Here is a 14,954-nt window from a genome sequence, read left to right on the forward strand (position 1 = left end):
CATTTTAAAAGAATATTTTTCTAGACAGAGAATTCTGGTTTGACTTTTTCTTCTTTAGCACTTTAAAGATGCAGTTCCATTGTCTTCTGTTCTCCATTTTTTCTGATGTCAAGTTAGCCATCATTTGTGTCTTTGCTCTCTATGTAAAGTGTCGTTTGTATCTGAATGCTTTGAAGATTTTTCTCCATCCTTTTGTTCTCAACAGTTTAAATATTATGTCCAGGTATGATTTTCCTTGTATTTATCCTTCTTAGGGCTTGCCTAGCTTCTTGGTTCAATAAGTTAATGTTTTTCACCAAATTTGAGAGAAGTTCAGCTTTGGTTTCTTTTTTTAAAAAAATATTTATTTATTAATGTATTAATTAATTAATTAATTAATTTTGGCTGTGCCAGGTCTTAGTTGTGGCATGCGGGATCTTTAGTTGCAGCATGTGGTCTCCTTAGCTGCAGCATATGGACATCTTAGTTGTGGCATGCAGACTCTTAGTTGCAGCATGCAAACTCTTTGTTGTGGCATGCATGCGGGATCTAGTTCCCCAACCAGTAATCGAACCTGGGTCCCCTGCATTGGGAGTGCAGAGCCTTAGCCATTGGACCACCAGGGAAGTCCCCAGCTTTGGTTTCTTAAAAAAAGTTTTCTGCCTCATTCTCTCTCTCCTGTCCTCTGGATTCTAATTGCACAGATGTTACTTAATATTGGCAATGAGGTTGCTGAAACTTTGACAATTTTCTTCCCAATATTTTTTCTCTGTTCTTTAATTGTATAATTTCAAATGATCTGTATGCAAGTTCACTAACCCTTTCTTCTGTACTTTCCAATCTCTTAGTAAGCCCATCCAGTGAGTCTTTCATTTCAGTTATTTATTTAGTTATTTATTTTGGTCGCACCACATGGCTTGTGGGATCTTAGTTCCCCAACCAGAGATCGAACCTGTGCCCCTTGCATTGGAAGCATGGAGTCCTAACCACTGGACCACCAGGGAATTCCCATCATTTCAGTTTTCTATTTTTTCTTTAATAATTTCATTTGGTTCTGTTTTATATATATATATATATATACATATATGTATATATATGTATATATATATATAGTTTCCATGTCACTGCTGATATTTCCCTATGTATTCACTCAATATGGACATTTTCCCTTAACTATTTGAATATATGTGCAATAGCTTCTTTTAAATCCTTGTCAGCTAATCCTATTATCTGGGTCATCTCAGGGTTTCAAGTTATAGATCATTCTCTTGGCCATAGGCCACATTTTTCTGTTTCTTTGCATGTCTAGTAATTTTTAAATTGTATACTGGAAAGTGTGGTTGATATGTTGTAGAAGCAGAGGAGTATTGGTTTGGGATCTAGCAGGCAGTTGGATGAACGTCTGGTCATCTTGTTCTTGTGGCAGCTGCAGTTCAGACTTCATTAGGGTGAGTCTGTTGTGGTTACACATTAGACTTAAGGTAAATCCTTAGTCCTGGGACACAGACTTTACTCCTGAGGCATGTCTTTTAGTTTTCACTGGAAAGCACAGGGTGTTTATCAAGCCCCTCAATTTGTGAGATTCAAATTCCAATCTCTGTCCCTCATGTGACAGACAGCAGCTGAAATTTCTGTTCAAATTTTTCAGGCTTCCAGCTGTTGTTTTCTGCCAGGCTCCTTGAAGTCTCCCTTAAATATGCACAGTTCAGGAATCAGGCAAAGATTTAAAAGGAAGTTTATATGCATATTTGGTGTTTTGCCCCATAGCTCCATCTTTCTGAGATTTCCACCTTCTGACTTTTTTTTCTGACACCTCAAATCAATATGACCATGTATTTCTTTTGAGTTTAAAGCCACCTCATACTGTATGGATTCTTAAGTAACCACAGATCTCACCAGTGCCATTCACTTCTTTCAGGAATTGAATAACTTCCTCTAGCTTTTGCTGCCTTTTGATCACTCTTGTGTGTGTGTGTGTGTGTGTGTGTGTGTGTATTTAATTATTGTCCAGATTTATCACTGATATCTGATACAAGCTATTCCACCATTCCTATAATTGGAACTTCATCTCACTAACTCTTTCTGGGTTTTCTGCATGGGTTGGTGGGCAGGACCAATCCTCAAGTCGTGTATCTTGGTCCTGAAAATCCAAGAGCATGAAAGTCCAAATCAAAATAGTCTAACTATATAGATTTATTTATTTATGACTTCAGACTCAGAGTTCTGGCTGTTCAAGCTCCAAGCTCAATATCCTAGTATTGAATTGATTCTTTTGGCTAGATGTATACCGACAAATTCTAGTCTCCTTTTTTTTTCCTGACAGTGATTCTTGATTTCCTTTACATTATTAAGAAATTTTCACCTCAGCATTTCTCAGGGTTAGAGAAACATGGCATTTGGCTTTAATTTTCGCTGAGTCCTCCTGGCCAAGATTTCTTGGAATTGTTCCATGACTATTCCAAGTCTGGCCTGAACATTAAGGCTGTAAGGAATAAGTGCTAGCGCCCAGGTGCTACTTGTTGTCCCCAAATGAGTGCTGATCCTGCAGCCAAAAGAAACACAACCCCATGCCTGCTGTGGGCGTATTTTTAGAGTAGTTACAAACACATGATATTTATCTTGAGAGATGGCCAATATTTTTTTAAATAGCTAATAAACAAACTGTATTTACAAAAATGTATTTCTCCTTTATAAAAAAAAATACTGTGCTCACTTCACTGCATTTGTACTATGGAGAGTACTTGAGTAGGGGAAAAACACTTTCTCTGATCCCTCCCTGTCAGCCATGATAATTGAGCAATGCTTACATTCTTACCCACTAATTTTTGTACACTGATCTCATTACTTCTCTTTATAAACACTATAAATTCTCTGGTCTTTTGTCTTTATGCCACATTATCCAGATAGCTTTTGGTGAGGACACTGAAGAGGATTTGAATTCCACCAGTAGAATGTAATATTTCCAGTATAGGATCATTGTCTTGTTACCAAAGCAGTAACAGTTAAGAGAAGCCCATGGAGTGAGACAGACCCAACTTCAAGTCCAAAATCTGCCACTTTCTGTGTAATCTTTGGATTTTATACACCTTCCTCTAAGTTGTAGAAAAATATAGATAAAAACAGTCCTGACCTCATTTGGTTGTTCTGAGGATCAGATATGGTAAGACACATAAAGGTTCCTGCCACATTGTTATTATTATCATTGTCATTATTTCCCCCCCCAGTAAATGCCCAATTAACAGTTGCCTAAATAAGCACTTGTTGAACTGAATAAGTGCTATTCTGGTAAAAGAGAAAACACACAAATTACAAAAACAAGTATAATAAATAGTAATTGTAAGTTATGGTAAGTGCTATGGAAAAACGAGCTAAGAAAGAGAATTAAATAGGGGGTCTACTTTAGATAGGATCATCAGGGAAGGCCTCTTGAAGGAGGTGACATGTAAGCTGAATCTTAAGAGATGAGAAGGAGTAAGCTACACAAAATATGAAGATAACAGCATTCCAGGCAGAGGGAATGACGCATACAAAGTTCTTGAGGCAGACATGCATGTGAACCCTCTACAAACTGAAAGTCCTCACCAGTGTGTTGGGACCGAATGAGTAAGGGCAGGGGGGCATCAGACGAGAGCGGACGCCAAACACAAAGAGCCTTATAGGCCAGAGTAGAGAGTCTGGCTTGTGGTCTACATGCAAAGGGAAGACACTGAGGGGTTTTAAGCAAGGGAATGACAAGATCCTCAGACCCACTCAATCCATGACTCACAATGACAAACTGAAGGAGGATAAGAATTTCTGGAAATATTTGGAACTTGTTGTTTATAGAAACTAAGAGTATAAATGCAGAATAAAATATTTTTCATTATGATTAAAGTTATTGATTGCCAACAACTAATTTTGGAGTTAGTTTTAACTTTTTTCTTGGAGCACGAAAGACAATTTATTAAATTTCAGTTATAACTTCATGACAACTACTTATCTTTCATTTCACAGCATCTGATAATAAGTAAGAGCAAAAATGGTGAATACCTACTGTTGCCAGGTAACTGCATCCACTGTGTTTCCTGCCACTTTCATGAATCTGTAGGAAACAGAAAGAACAAAGATATTGCAACTTAAAGTAAACCATATCCCCAGGGTTAAAATAAAATAAGCTGAGACAGAGATCGGGCCAATCCTTGGGCAACTATGCTTTCTGAGAGGGCCCACAGCCATGGTCTATCCATAGGTATTGGAAGTTAAAAGGTACAGAAGGTGAAAGTAATCACACTTTCAGCTCTCCACACATCCTTTATCATCTGGAAATCAAGACCCCAAGACAGCATTATGCCTACGTCTGTCTTTCCAATCCCATGCCTGATGGCTCCCACATCACCTTCCTTGTGATCAAAACTTATCTGTCACATTTCCCATTCTCTAAGGATTCTGAGATCTACTAGGAGACAAACGATAACATTTTCCAAGGATGACAACACAACATATGCCTTTGAAAAACCTCAGGCCTCTCCTTCTATAGAGAGCATGGGAAAACCCAATTTATTTATATAAGTATGAAGCACTAACAAATATGCCCTAGTGATGGGCTGCCACACCTGTCTAAGTGTAGAAACCTGAGCACCACATAGAGAAATTTAACCATTTCTGGAGCAGCTAAATAGAGGACTGAGTGTCTCGACCAGGATGCTCAGCTCAAAACGGAAACCAGACTTGTTTCCCTGCAAAGCACTCAGCAAAGTCTTGCTAGCAATTTGCCACCCTCCTGTGCCCCTTGGGGTTCCACCAGAAACATAGTGACAGGAGAAAGCATCCAAGGCCACACAGATTCCATAGGGTATCATAAACTGCAAGTCTGTGAATAACTCAATTATCTACCTGCCTCCTTTTAGCCATCCACATGTTCTGAGGACATGTGCTGTCATGGCTCGTGTTACTATTTGAGAGAGTTACCACTCAGACACAGGAAATCAAAAGGAACATCTCAGTTCTTTCAGATCTTACTTTCAATTCTCTTTCCTGAGACCCTGGAAGGGAACTTCTCCTCAGACAGAAACGATCTTCCATCAGTACTTCATAAACAAAGAATTTGTCCACTGAGAAGGGAGAAGGACGGTATTTTGTCAAGAATGCCCTACCCCTGCCCTACTCCAGCCTAACCTTGCCAGGAGGACACATGGGCAAAGGGCGTGCTTGCGCTGCCCAGACAGAGGCTCTGTTTTGCCCTGATGGTGGAAGAGGAGTGAGTCTCTGCGGGACTGGGTGAGAGAAGGAGAAGGGATACCAGGACTACTGTTTAGTAGCAGAGTGATGTTCATAAAAGAAGATGAAGAGGATGGAGAGTAGGGAGACAATGAGGAGGGGAAGGAGAAGGGGGAGGGAGAGGGGAAGGAGAAGGGGGAGGGAGAGGGGAAGGGGAAAGAAAAGGAGGGGGAGGCAGCTTGACTCTTGCCTGTATGGTTTTGCCTCTTTTTGTCTAGTACCACTCAGCAGTCCAGGAGCAAGAACGTGGGAAATGGAGCATAGGGTTGACTGAGGAATGAAAGTGGTTTGCTGAGCAGGACCAAAACATAAATGGGGATTGGAGGGAATATAACATTTACTGAATACCTATTTAGTACCAGGTATTCACATGTATTTCCTTCAAATAATTCTCAAAATTGCTTTGCTTGGTGAGGTGGATATTATTAACCACATTATACAGGTTACTAACTTCCCTACTGGCTAGAGAAGTAGTATTTCCAGACACCCTAACCAGCTCATTTTTATGGGATCATGTCACCCCTCCTAGCAGTACTTCTTAGGAAGCAGGACATAGGAACCCTCTGCTTTTGGAGCGCACGGACTTCTCTTTCTCTTCTCCTCTCCTTTCTCCAGCCCAGAAAAATCTCTTGACTCTGGGAGGGTAGCTCCACTCTCCTCACCATTTCTAGCCCTATGCCCAGGATTCTTCCTTTAAAATTCAAAAGCTGGAAAAGCTGTGCATTCTCTTCTCCATCCTGTCATGTGCCACCCCTGAGTCAATAAGCACACAACCAGCTATCTGCTTGAATATACAGGAGAAAAATGGAAAAGTCCAGGGAGAAGGAAAACAGATTAGGATCCAAAATACTATACCTGCCACATAAGCACTCTAAGCTGTGGAAACCTGATGGTAATCTTAGAAGTAGGATAACCCAAAAATTAAGAGGGGGAAATGAAATTTTGTACCCCCTCCCCAGGATATTTTAAAAATTAGAAAACCTAGGCAAACTTAGATACAAGTGTCATTAAAATATATATATATATTAAAATATATTTACATGGGTTTACTCCTCCAAAATTATTTCTAAAATCTCTGAAAAGTAAAACTGCCTCCATTTACATATAAAAATAACCATAATAAAAATTACACTGACATTTAGAGTGCTTTCTCATTAAAAATTTTTTTCAGCTTCTTATGTATATAATTTCACATAACTCTCAAAACAGCCCTGGTAGGCAGATATTTCTAATTTATAGTGGAGGTTGGTAAGTCTCATAGAGGTTATGTGACTTGTTCAGATTCATAGAGTAGTGCAGACTAAATTCAGGTTTTCTGATTCCAAACCCTATGTTGCCTTCAAGCTGTTTTCACTGAGACCAAGAATTATTAAGATGCAAAAAATAAGTTGAATTTTTGCCTTGAGAAAACACTACCCTATTTTTTAGAAAAAGAATAAAAGGCCTCAGCACCTTCTTTGCTTGTGGCTTCCTCTCACAGACTTGAGCATTTCATTATTATTTGTAAGACTAGGTGCTGGAGCAGGTGTCGAAAGGTGACTGACTCAGGGCCTCTGCTATAAGACAATCACAGTAAAACCAAGAAGACAGACACTGAGACAAATTAGTCTCTTTGTGTTGCATTACCGGTACAAACTAACTGCTGTGGGAGAGCAGTCAAGGGAGTAGCTAGCTCTACCTTCTGTGGTGTTAGAAGAGGGATAAGCATTGAGTAAAGCTTCACATCTCACAAGAGGTTGAATCTGGCATTGAAAGAAGGGTAGGATTTTGCCATGAAGAGCAAGCCAGGCATAGAGCAGCTTGAGCAAAGCACGATAGAGTCAAGGTGAGTGTTTTCTCAGGAGTCCAGGATATCTGGATATCAGGGGACAGGTAAGGGAGTGGTAGGAAGTCAGCCTGGTCAGATAACTAGTTGCTAGCCTGTGATGCTAACACATCTGGCCTTTATTCCTTAACATCTCGGTACAAGTCGAGGTCTTATTTATCTTTGTATGATTAGCACCCAACACAATATTGTAAAATACAGCTAGCTCCTCCTGCATGTTGGATTTATCCTGTGCTTAAGCAAGTGAGGGTGTGTCAGGATCAGACTTGAGTTTTAGGAAGATCACTCTGGCTATGGTAAAGGTGAAAGGTAGTATGGTGTGGACAAGCTGGAGGGAGATGACCGCAGAGTGATGGGAGGCTTTGAAATGTGGGAACGAAAAAAGACACAGTTGAAAAAAACACTGTTGGAGCACTCAAGAGGACTCGGCAGGTGAGTTTAAGTGAGGAAGCGGTGTAAGAGAGAACCCCAAAGTTTTAACTGTGGTAATGCCATTGCCTAAGATGGGCAATCCAGGAATAGACTTTAATGCTGGTGTTGGTGAATGTACTCCAATCCTTCTGAAAATGCCTCAAAGAACTTGAAGTAAATAGTCATTGATGATAACAGTTACACATTCACAAGAAAATTAGGAGGAAAAAATAATCATCAATGCCCTGCCTGGCTAAAAGGCTCTGGACAGGCAATTAAGAACACATCTAATTTGGTGTCTTAGAAGCTGGAAACTTGTTATGTATGATATTATAATCTGGAGATCCTCATATGCATTGAATAGTTTGTTCTGCTACAGGTTGATAAGTCTTTAAATAACCTTCCATTATCAAAAGTTACATTATAAAAAGAATGGGAAAACTAGAGTTAGGAACATTTAAAGTAATGCTAATGTTTTCTCCCCACACCCCTCCCCCACCCGCAAAGAAAATCTATAATATCTATAATTAAATATGAAATATACTGGACCCATATATAGAATATTATATGGTTTACAGAGAAATATTTTTAAATTGAATATACGAAAAGACCTACCATGATCCTGGATAGGAAAATCAATTATTCTTCCTAACCTAATTTATGGGTTTAATGAAATTGTAATAAAAAAAATCCCATCAGATATTTTTGAAACTTTGCAAAATCATTCTATTTTTGAAACTTTGCAAAATCATTCTAACATTCATCTGGAAGAAGCCAAGAATGGTCTGAAAAAACTGTAATACTGAAAAGACATTTATTTGATCTACCATATATTAAAATATACCATAAAACCTGCAATTATTAAAACATTCCTAGGCATTAGTGAGGAGATCTTAGTAAAGAGATCAGGAATTAGTAAGGATATCTATGGAACAGAAGAGATTGTTTACAAAAATTTATATATAAGAATTTATTACATGGAAAAGAATTTAGTATGTGAAAAACTGAAGCATGTTTTTAATAGTGCTATGTGATTTGTAGCTATTTGGGAAAACAGTAAAGTCAGATCCTTACCTAAAGCCTTATTTTGTAAAAGAAATCAAAATAGTAAAATATACTTTCATTTCATTTTAATATTTTAAAAAATTTGTCAATCACTATTTAATATGTTTAGACCAATGGTATTATTATCTTAACTTTAGTAGCATATTTAAGCAGTAGAAAAGTTGTTTTAGCTAACTTTATGGGAAAAAATTATTAAATATATGTTCATATGAAAACTGTTGTAAACTACATTCTTCCTTTTTCCCTCTTGGCAAAATGATGAGAACAACTTCAAACATATGGAAGCATTTCTACACTTATTCTGACGAGGAAGAATCTAATTCAGGAATAATGTCAAACAAAATATGCATTCCCAAATACTACCAGGATGACTAAACATACCTTTGTTTTTTTGAGAAGTGTATAAAACTCATCTAAAATGGAGCAAATGTTCTGTTTTCAGAAGTCTTTGAATGATTGGAAAAAAAAAAAACTAGAAAAACAAAAACAAATGACAGAAATAACACATAAAGGAAACTGATTAGACAAAACTCCATGGAATAGATATTATAGCCAGTGAATTTGGTGAATTCTCCCCAGCCCCATGTTCCCTCTCTGAACACTAGGGCTCTCTGTATCTACCATGTATCTATATCATTTCCATACTCTGTTTTGTTTTGTTTTTTTAAAATTATTTATTTATTTATTTATTTATGGCTGTGTTGGGTCTTCGTTTCTGTGCGAGGGCTTTCTCTAGTTGCAGCAAGTGGGGAGCACTCTTCATCGCGGTGCGCGGGCCTCTCATTATTGCGGCCTGTCTTGTGGAGCACAGGCTCCAGACGCTCAGGCTCAGTAGTTGTGGCTCACGGGCCCAGTTGCTACACGGCATGTGGGATCTTCCCAGACCAGGGCTCGAACCCGTGTCCCCTGCATTGGCAGGCAGATTCTCAACCACTGCACCACCAGGGAAGCCCCCATACTCTGTTTTTATATCTATATTGGCACTGCGGAGGACAACAAGTCCAAAAAGATTATAATTTTCTTTGTTCAAATCTAACATTGATGGATTCTTCTGCTCCTTAGTTTTGCCTGTTTCTCAGAAACTGGCCCAAACCACATAAATGAATAACTTCCACACAGCTGCAGAATGCTCAGCAACAGTAATATTAGAGGTGGAATAACATGCACACAGACTAGGGCTGTCAGGAGTGAAATACCATTGGGAAAGTGAAATTCTGTTTAGGGTCCAGTATTATCCAAGCGTTTTCAACCATCCACCTCCATTCTAATCCCTAGATTTAGGTCTATGAATGAACAAGTAAAAGATGACCCAGGATGTGAATAATGACAGAAAGGAAAGATCTTGGTTTTCCAAGTTTGGATGTCTCCATACCTGAATTATGAAGACAGAAATCTTGGATGATTATTTCAGAGAACAGAAGATGTCTGTCCTCATGCTGACATCCAGTCATTCAAAAAAGGGTAAGAGAGGGAAGGGGCAAGGGCCTGTACCTAAGGAAACTGGCCAGTGCCAGGCAGACCTTTCAGTAGTGGGGAATCTTTCCCACTGGAGCAAATATGCTGCTACGGAAAAGAACAAAATATTCCCTTTCATTGTGAGTTCCTTTCCTCCCCCAAGGGACCCCAAATCTGGGAGAATTTATTTCCTTTGTTATCCACCTGCACATATGACGTATCCGAAATGTTGTGGAGCCTTCTCTCCCAGTGCATATCACAGCTCTCTCTTATAATAAGGCACATCTTTATTCATGGTCTTTGGGGTTTGATTTCTGCTTCTGGACCACAGAGTGCAACCCTGAAAACTGGTTTCTGAATTTTGCTCCCAGGGAAGAGGATAAACCCTTCATGGGGAACTACATGTCCAAATGACTACAAACTTCAGTAAGAGTGTGGCAGCCTGATCCTTTTCCTTGTCCACAAGGAGGATCTTTGGTTATGTAACTAACATGAATAAGATGTGACAGCCATTCTACACAAAAGCTAGGAAAAACTTGTGAGGAAATCATTCATTTTGAGTTACAGCAAACCAGGCATCTTCTGTTTGGTCCAAAGTCACTTACATTTCCATGGCTAATTATATATTAAGCTATACTAGGTTAACTATATATTAAGCTCTAGAAGAAATAAAATATTGATCTCTTTCTTCCCCACCCTCTCTCTCTCTCTTTTTACTCTCTCTGTTTCTCTTTCTCCTTCCATTCCTCCCTTCAAGCCTCCCTTCCCCTCTCCCTCCCTCCCTCTCTTCCTTTTTCTCTCCCCACCCCTATTTATATATACTATTACACTTGCAGTAGGCTGATAAATAGCATGGCTATATGTTCATTGACTTTAATAGCTAGTGCAGCTCTCTATTTAGGCTTCTCTTCTAGCTTATAATTCCCTTAATTTGATAGATTTATAGAGTTTTTAACATACAGGGACTTGAGAGGGGTGAGACTCTCCATAGAATCTCTCTTGCCAATAAAAGTTACATCCATGAGGCTTAATTTAAGAAGGATCTTAATGAAGAAAGGAAAAAATAAGTTAGCTACCACTTACTGATTGACAGGCACTTGGTAAGCAGTTTACATAATGTACAATCTTATAAGGTAGGTATTATTACTTTCATTTTATAGATGAAGAAACTGTGCTCAAGATCACCCAACTAATAAGTTGCAGTGCTAAGAATCAAATCCATTTCTGACTTTAAATCCCTTGCTTTAACCATGCAGAGATGGCAAATTTATGATATGTGCTCCCTTTTTCTGAACCCATGGTAGACCCTGGTAATAGATCTCAATACTCTTTCCCTAATCTCAGAATTGGCCTAAGAATCCTTCTCAAGATAGGGTGCCAGGCACTATTACCTGGAACTGACCCCCAAGATGAAGGCTATTTCATGCTGCTAATGGGGACTTGGGAGGAGGGAGGCTATAGAACAATGTCTGGAATAAAATGGAGGCAGATGTGAGACAATAATACAGAAAAGACAAAATAGGTTTGCCTGATTAGAATGAAGACAAATAGCAGGGGGATGAGGGATGGTGAAAGAAGATGTTGAAACAGATCTGGAAGGCTATGGCTGGAGCTGGAAGGTGCTGGTTAGGGGAATATTATGACAGACATGTCTCGACAGTCTAAAATGCTGCCGGATTCAGGCAAAGAAGGCTATAACTGACCTGATATGATTTGTCCTGGCTGTGGAGCCAGGTGGGAAGGAGGAAAAATGCATCAAGATATCGTGAAGAATTTCACACAGAAAAGCAGACTTTCCAAAAGGTCAAGTCCCAGTATGAAGCTGAGTCTATGAGAGTGAAAACTATGGAACTAAGGTGAAGAGTATTATATATTTTTTCCAGTATGCTAGACCATGTGGCTTCACTCAAAGATGAAAATTCAGGAAAACAGCACCACAGTGTAGAAAGAGCATGGGCCTAGGAGTCAGATAGATACTTGATTTAAGACCTGGCTCCACAACATATTAGCCATGTGACCCTGGGTAAGTTGTTTAACCTCCCTGAATGTTTTCAAATGGAGAGAGCCTACTTCCCAAAGGCATTGTGAAGATGAACAGGATAACATACATGAAGAACCAAGGGTACTGCCAGGCACACTGCTGGCACTCAATAAATGTGAGATTGGTAAATAATTTAGCATTTGTGTACCTCCATTCCTTAATCTGTAAAATAAGATAATAAGACCTGCTCTGTCTATATTATAGGGCAGTAGTTCTCATACTTTGGGGTGCAAAGAATCCCTGAAGTCCCTGTTCAAATGCCAATGTCTATGTCCCATCCCCACACATTCTGGTTGGGTAGGTCTGGGCTGGAGCCTAAGAATCATGCTGCATTTTGTTTTACAGAGATATTTATAGCAGCTTTATTCATAATAAACAGCAACAGGACCAGATGTCCTTCAGTGAGAGAATGGTTAAACAAAATGTAGTCTACCCACACCATGGAACACTACCAGTAATGAAAAGGAGCAAACTATAGACACATGCAGCAACCTGGTTGAATCTCCAGGGCATTATGCTGAGTGGACAATCGAACCCTAAAAGGTTGCGTATTATATTATTCCATTTATGTAACATTTTTGAAATGACAAAATTATAGAAATAGAGAACAGATTAGTGGTTGGCCGGAGTTTTAAGTAAAGAGCGAGAATGAGAAGGATGAAAGAGTGACATGAGATATCCCTGTCGTGACAGAAATGGTCTGTATCTCCACTGTATCAATGCCAGTGTCCTAGTGGTGATATTGTCCTATAGTGTCACAAGATGTCACTGTTGGGAGAAACTGGATAAAGGGGACTTGGGACCTCTCTGTACTATATCTCATGCTGCATTTTAAAGAAGCTCTCCAGGTACTTCCATTGAGGGAGGACCATGGGCCACACCTTTTACAGATTGTGATCTTAGCAGCACCTGTTAGAGTAGGTCATTCTTGGAGGAAAAGTAGGGTTCTTAGGGAAAGTAGAATGGGGAAGGGAGGAAAGGAGTGGAAAAAAAGAAAGTGAGGAAGATATTTCCCAAGACCGTATGTGTCAAACCTAAATCTATGTCCCGGGACACCAGTCTCCTTCTCCAATGTTCTTTCTAACCCCCATCTGACTTCTCTGACAACAGAAGAAGAGAGAAACATCCTTCATCATAATAGCCATAACTGATATCCTTGGGCTTGGGTCAGGAATTAGGCTGTCTCTCTAATCAAGAAAGAAGTCCTGTCCAGGAAAAAATAAATAAAAAGAAAAAAAAGCAAGTTTAGAAGTAAGCAGTCATTAGCATAATTCTCAGCTAGGGAGCAGACCTTTACAGTAGCCAGTGCTTCCTTGTTAATTAGCACTGAACAGCTGCTGGGAGGCCCTGCCTCTCTCTACAGGCGGAGAAGGAAACTCTCTTCTTATAAACTAAGAGGAATAAATTGTTCTCGCCTCCTGTAGTTTAAGTCATATACTCTTTCACAGGTGAAATAAAACATAACAATTATTAGGAAAAACACTGTGATGATTCCTCTGTGCACCAAATTGTTCCCGGCTGTGCAATTTCCCACTCCAAACAAGAATGTGGTGTAAGTAGGTTTGTAGGCAGGAGCTGTGATCACCCTCATTATAATGCAATGTTACTGTAGCTAATCTTTCTAGTTCTCAATCTCATTCAGTTCTCTGAACTGCTTAGAAGGCTACATTGAGTCATAGGCAAAAAGTCAGAAAAAAACCCTGCCTTTTCAATTTGAAATTCACTTGTCCTTAACAATTGTAGCTGACATCTCTTTAGGTGTGGACTGTGCCAGGAACTACACTAAGCACTTTCAATTCATTATCTCAGTTAACTTCACAACAAGCCTAAGAAATAGATAATTTCAGTAGCCTCATTTTACCAATGAGGAGACCGAGGTTTTAGAGAGGTTAAATAATTCAAGGTGACCCAGCTAGAAGCTGATCTGGGTCTCATCTAGTTCTAAAGTGTATGCTCTTCACATTCCTGCTATTTCCACCCTTGCCCCCAATCCTGCTATATTGACTTACTACAGTAGAACACAGAAGGCTGTTGATTTAATATGTCTTTATGGAGGAAGGGACCCATGAGGTCAAGAATGCCCAGGGCCCACAAAAGTCATAATGAGAGCCTGTGTATAGGAACATAGTGAACTTTCCATCCTTACCCACCCATACCACTTTCACTGCCGTCTATGCTGTGAGTACCAGTGGAGTCTATAAATCAGCATTAGGCACTTAGTAGAAGTTTTGGTAATTAGACAGAACTAAAGATAGAAATTCTGGATATAAAAAGGCAATTTTTCTGTTTCTGTTTTGTAGATCATTGAGCACACAGCATACAAAATGTGGTCTGCTGTGATGGAAAAGACCATTATTTCCTTCCTAATTCTCCTGCTTTTATCCTCTTTGCCCAAATTGGAATGCTTTCCATAGCTCTCTGGGCCACCATGGGAGTTAAAGGTCCTGTCTAGCTTTCTGTTCTAACCTAGGTTCAGGTTAGAATATGCCACTAGCAACTCTCTAAAATATTAGTATAACTTCCATTCTTCATTCAACAAATTGGAGCACCCACCGTGTGCTAGGCTTTTTGCCAGCACTGAATATATATTAGTAAATACAACAGACAACTTCCTGCTCTCATGGAGTTTATGATCTATAAGCAAAAAATAAACAGTAAATATGCAGTTATAACTTGTGATAAATGCCATAAAGAGAACTAACAGAGTGCGCTGATAGAGAATCACTTAGCTAGGCTATTCAAGAAAGAACTCTGATGGGTGAGGAGAAACCAGCCATGCGGCAAGCTGAGAGGACACTCTAGGTAGAAAGAAAAGCATGTGTTGTGCAACCCCCGCCCCCCACCAAAAAAAAAAAAAAAAAAAAAAAAAGAGAGAGAGAAACTTAGCACATATCAGGCCAGTGAGGCCTGAGTGAAGTAAGG

General features: G+C 39.3%; 1 protein-coding gene across 3 annotated transcripts in view; it reads right to left on the reverse strand.

The window, feature by feature from the left end:
• The window catches only part of HPSE2 (heparanase 2 (inactive)), a 626,583-nt gene that overhangs the window by 225,562 nt on the left and 386,067 nt on the right, over positions 1-14,954 (reverse strand). For all 3 annotated transcript variants that reach the window (XM_068549005.1, XM_068549004.1, XM_068549003.1), the window contains one exon: positions 4,013-4,060. In XM_068549005.1, the coding sequence (XP_068405106.1) occupies positions 4,013-4,060 (48 nt within the window). The remainder of the gene's footprint in view (positions 1-4,012; positions 4,061-14,954) is intronic.

The sequence above is a fragment of the Eschrichtius robustus genome, chromosome 7, assembly GCF_028021215.1.
Source record: "Eschrichtius robustus isolate mEscRob2 chromosome 7, mEscRob2.pri, whole genome shotgun sequence".
Classification (NCBI taxonomy): domain Eukaryota; kingdom Metazoa; phylum Chordata; class Mammalia; order Artiodactyla; family Eschrichtiidae; genus Eschrichtius; species Eschrichtius robustus.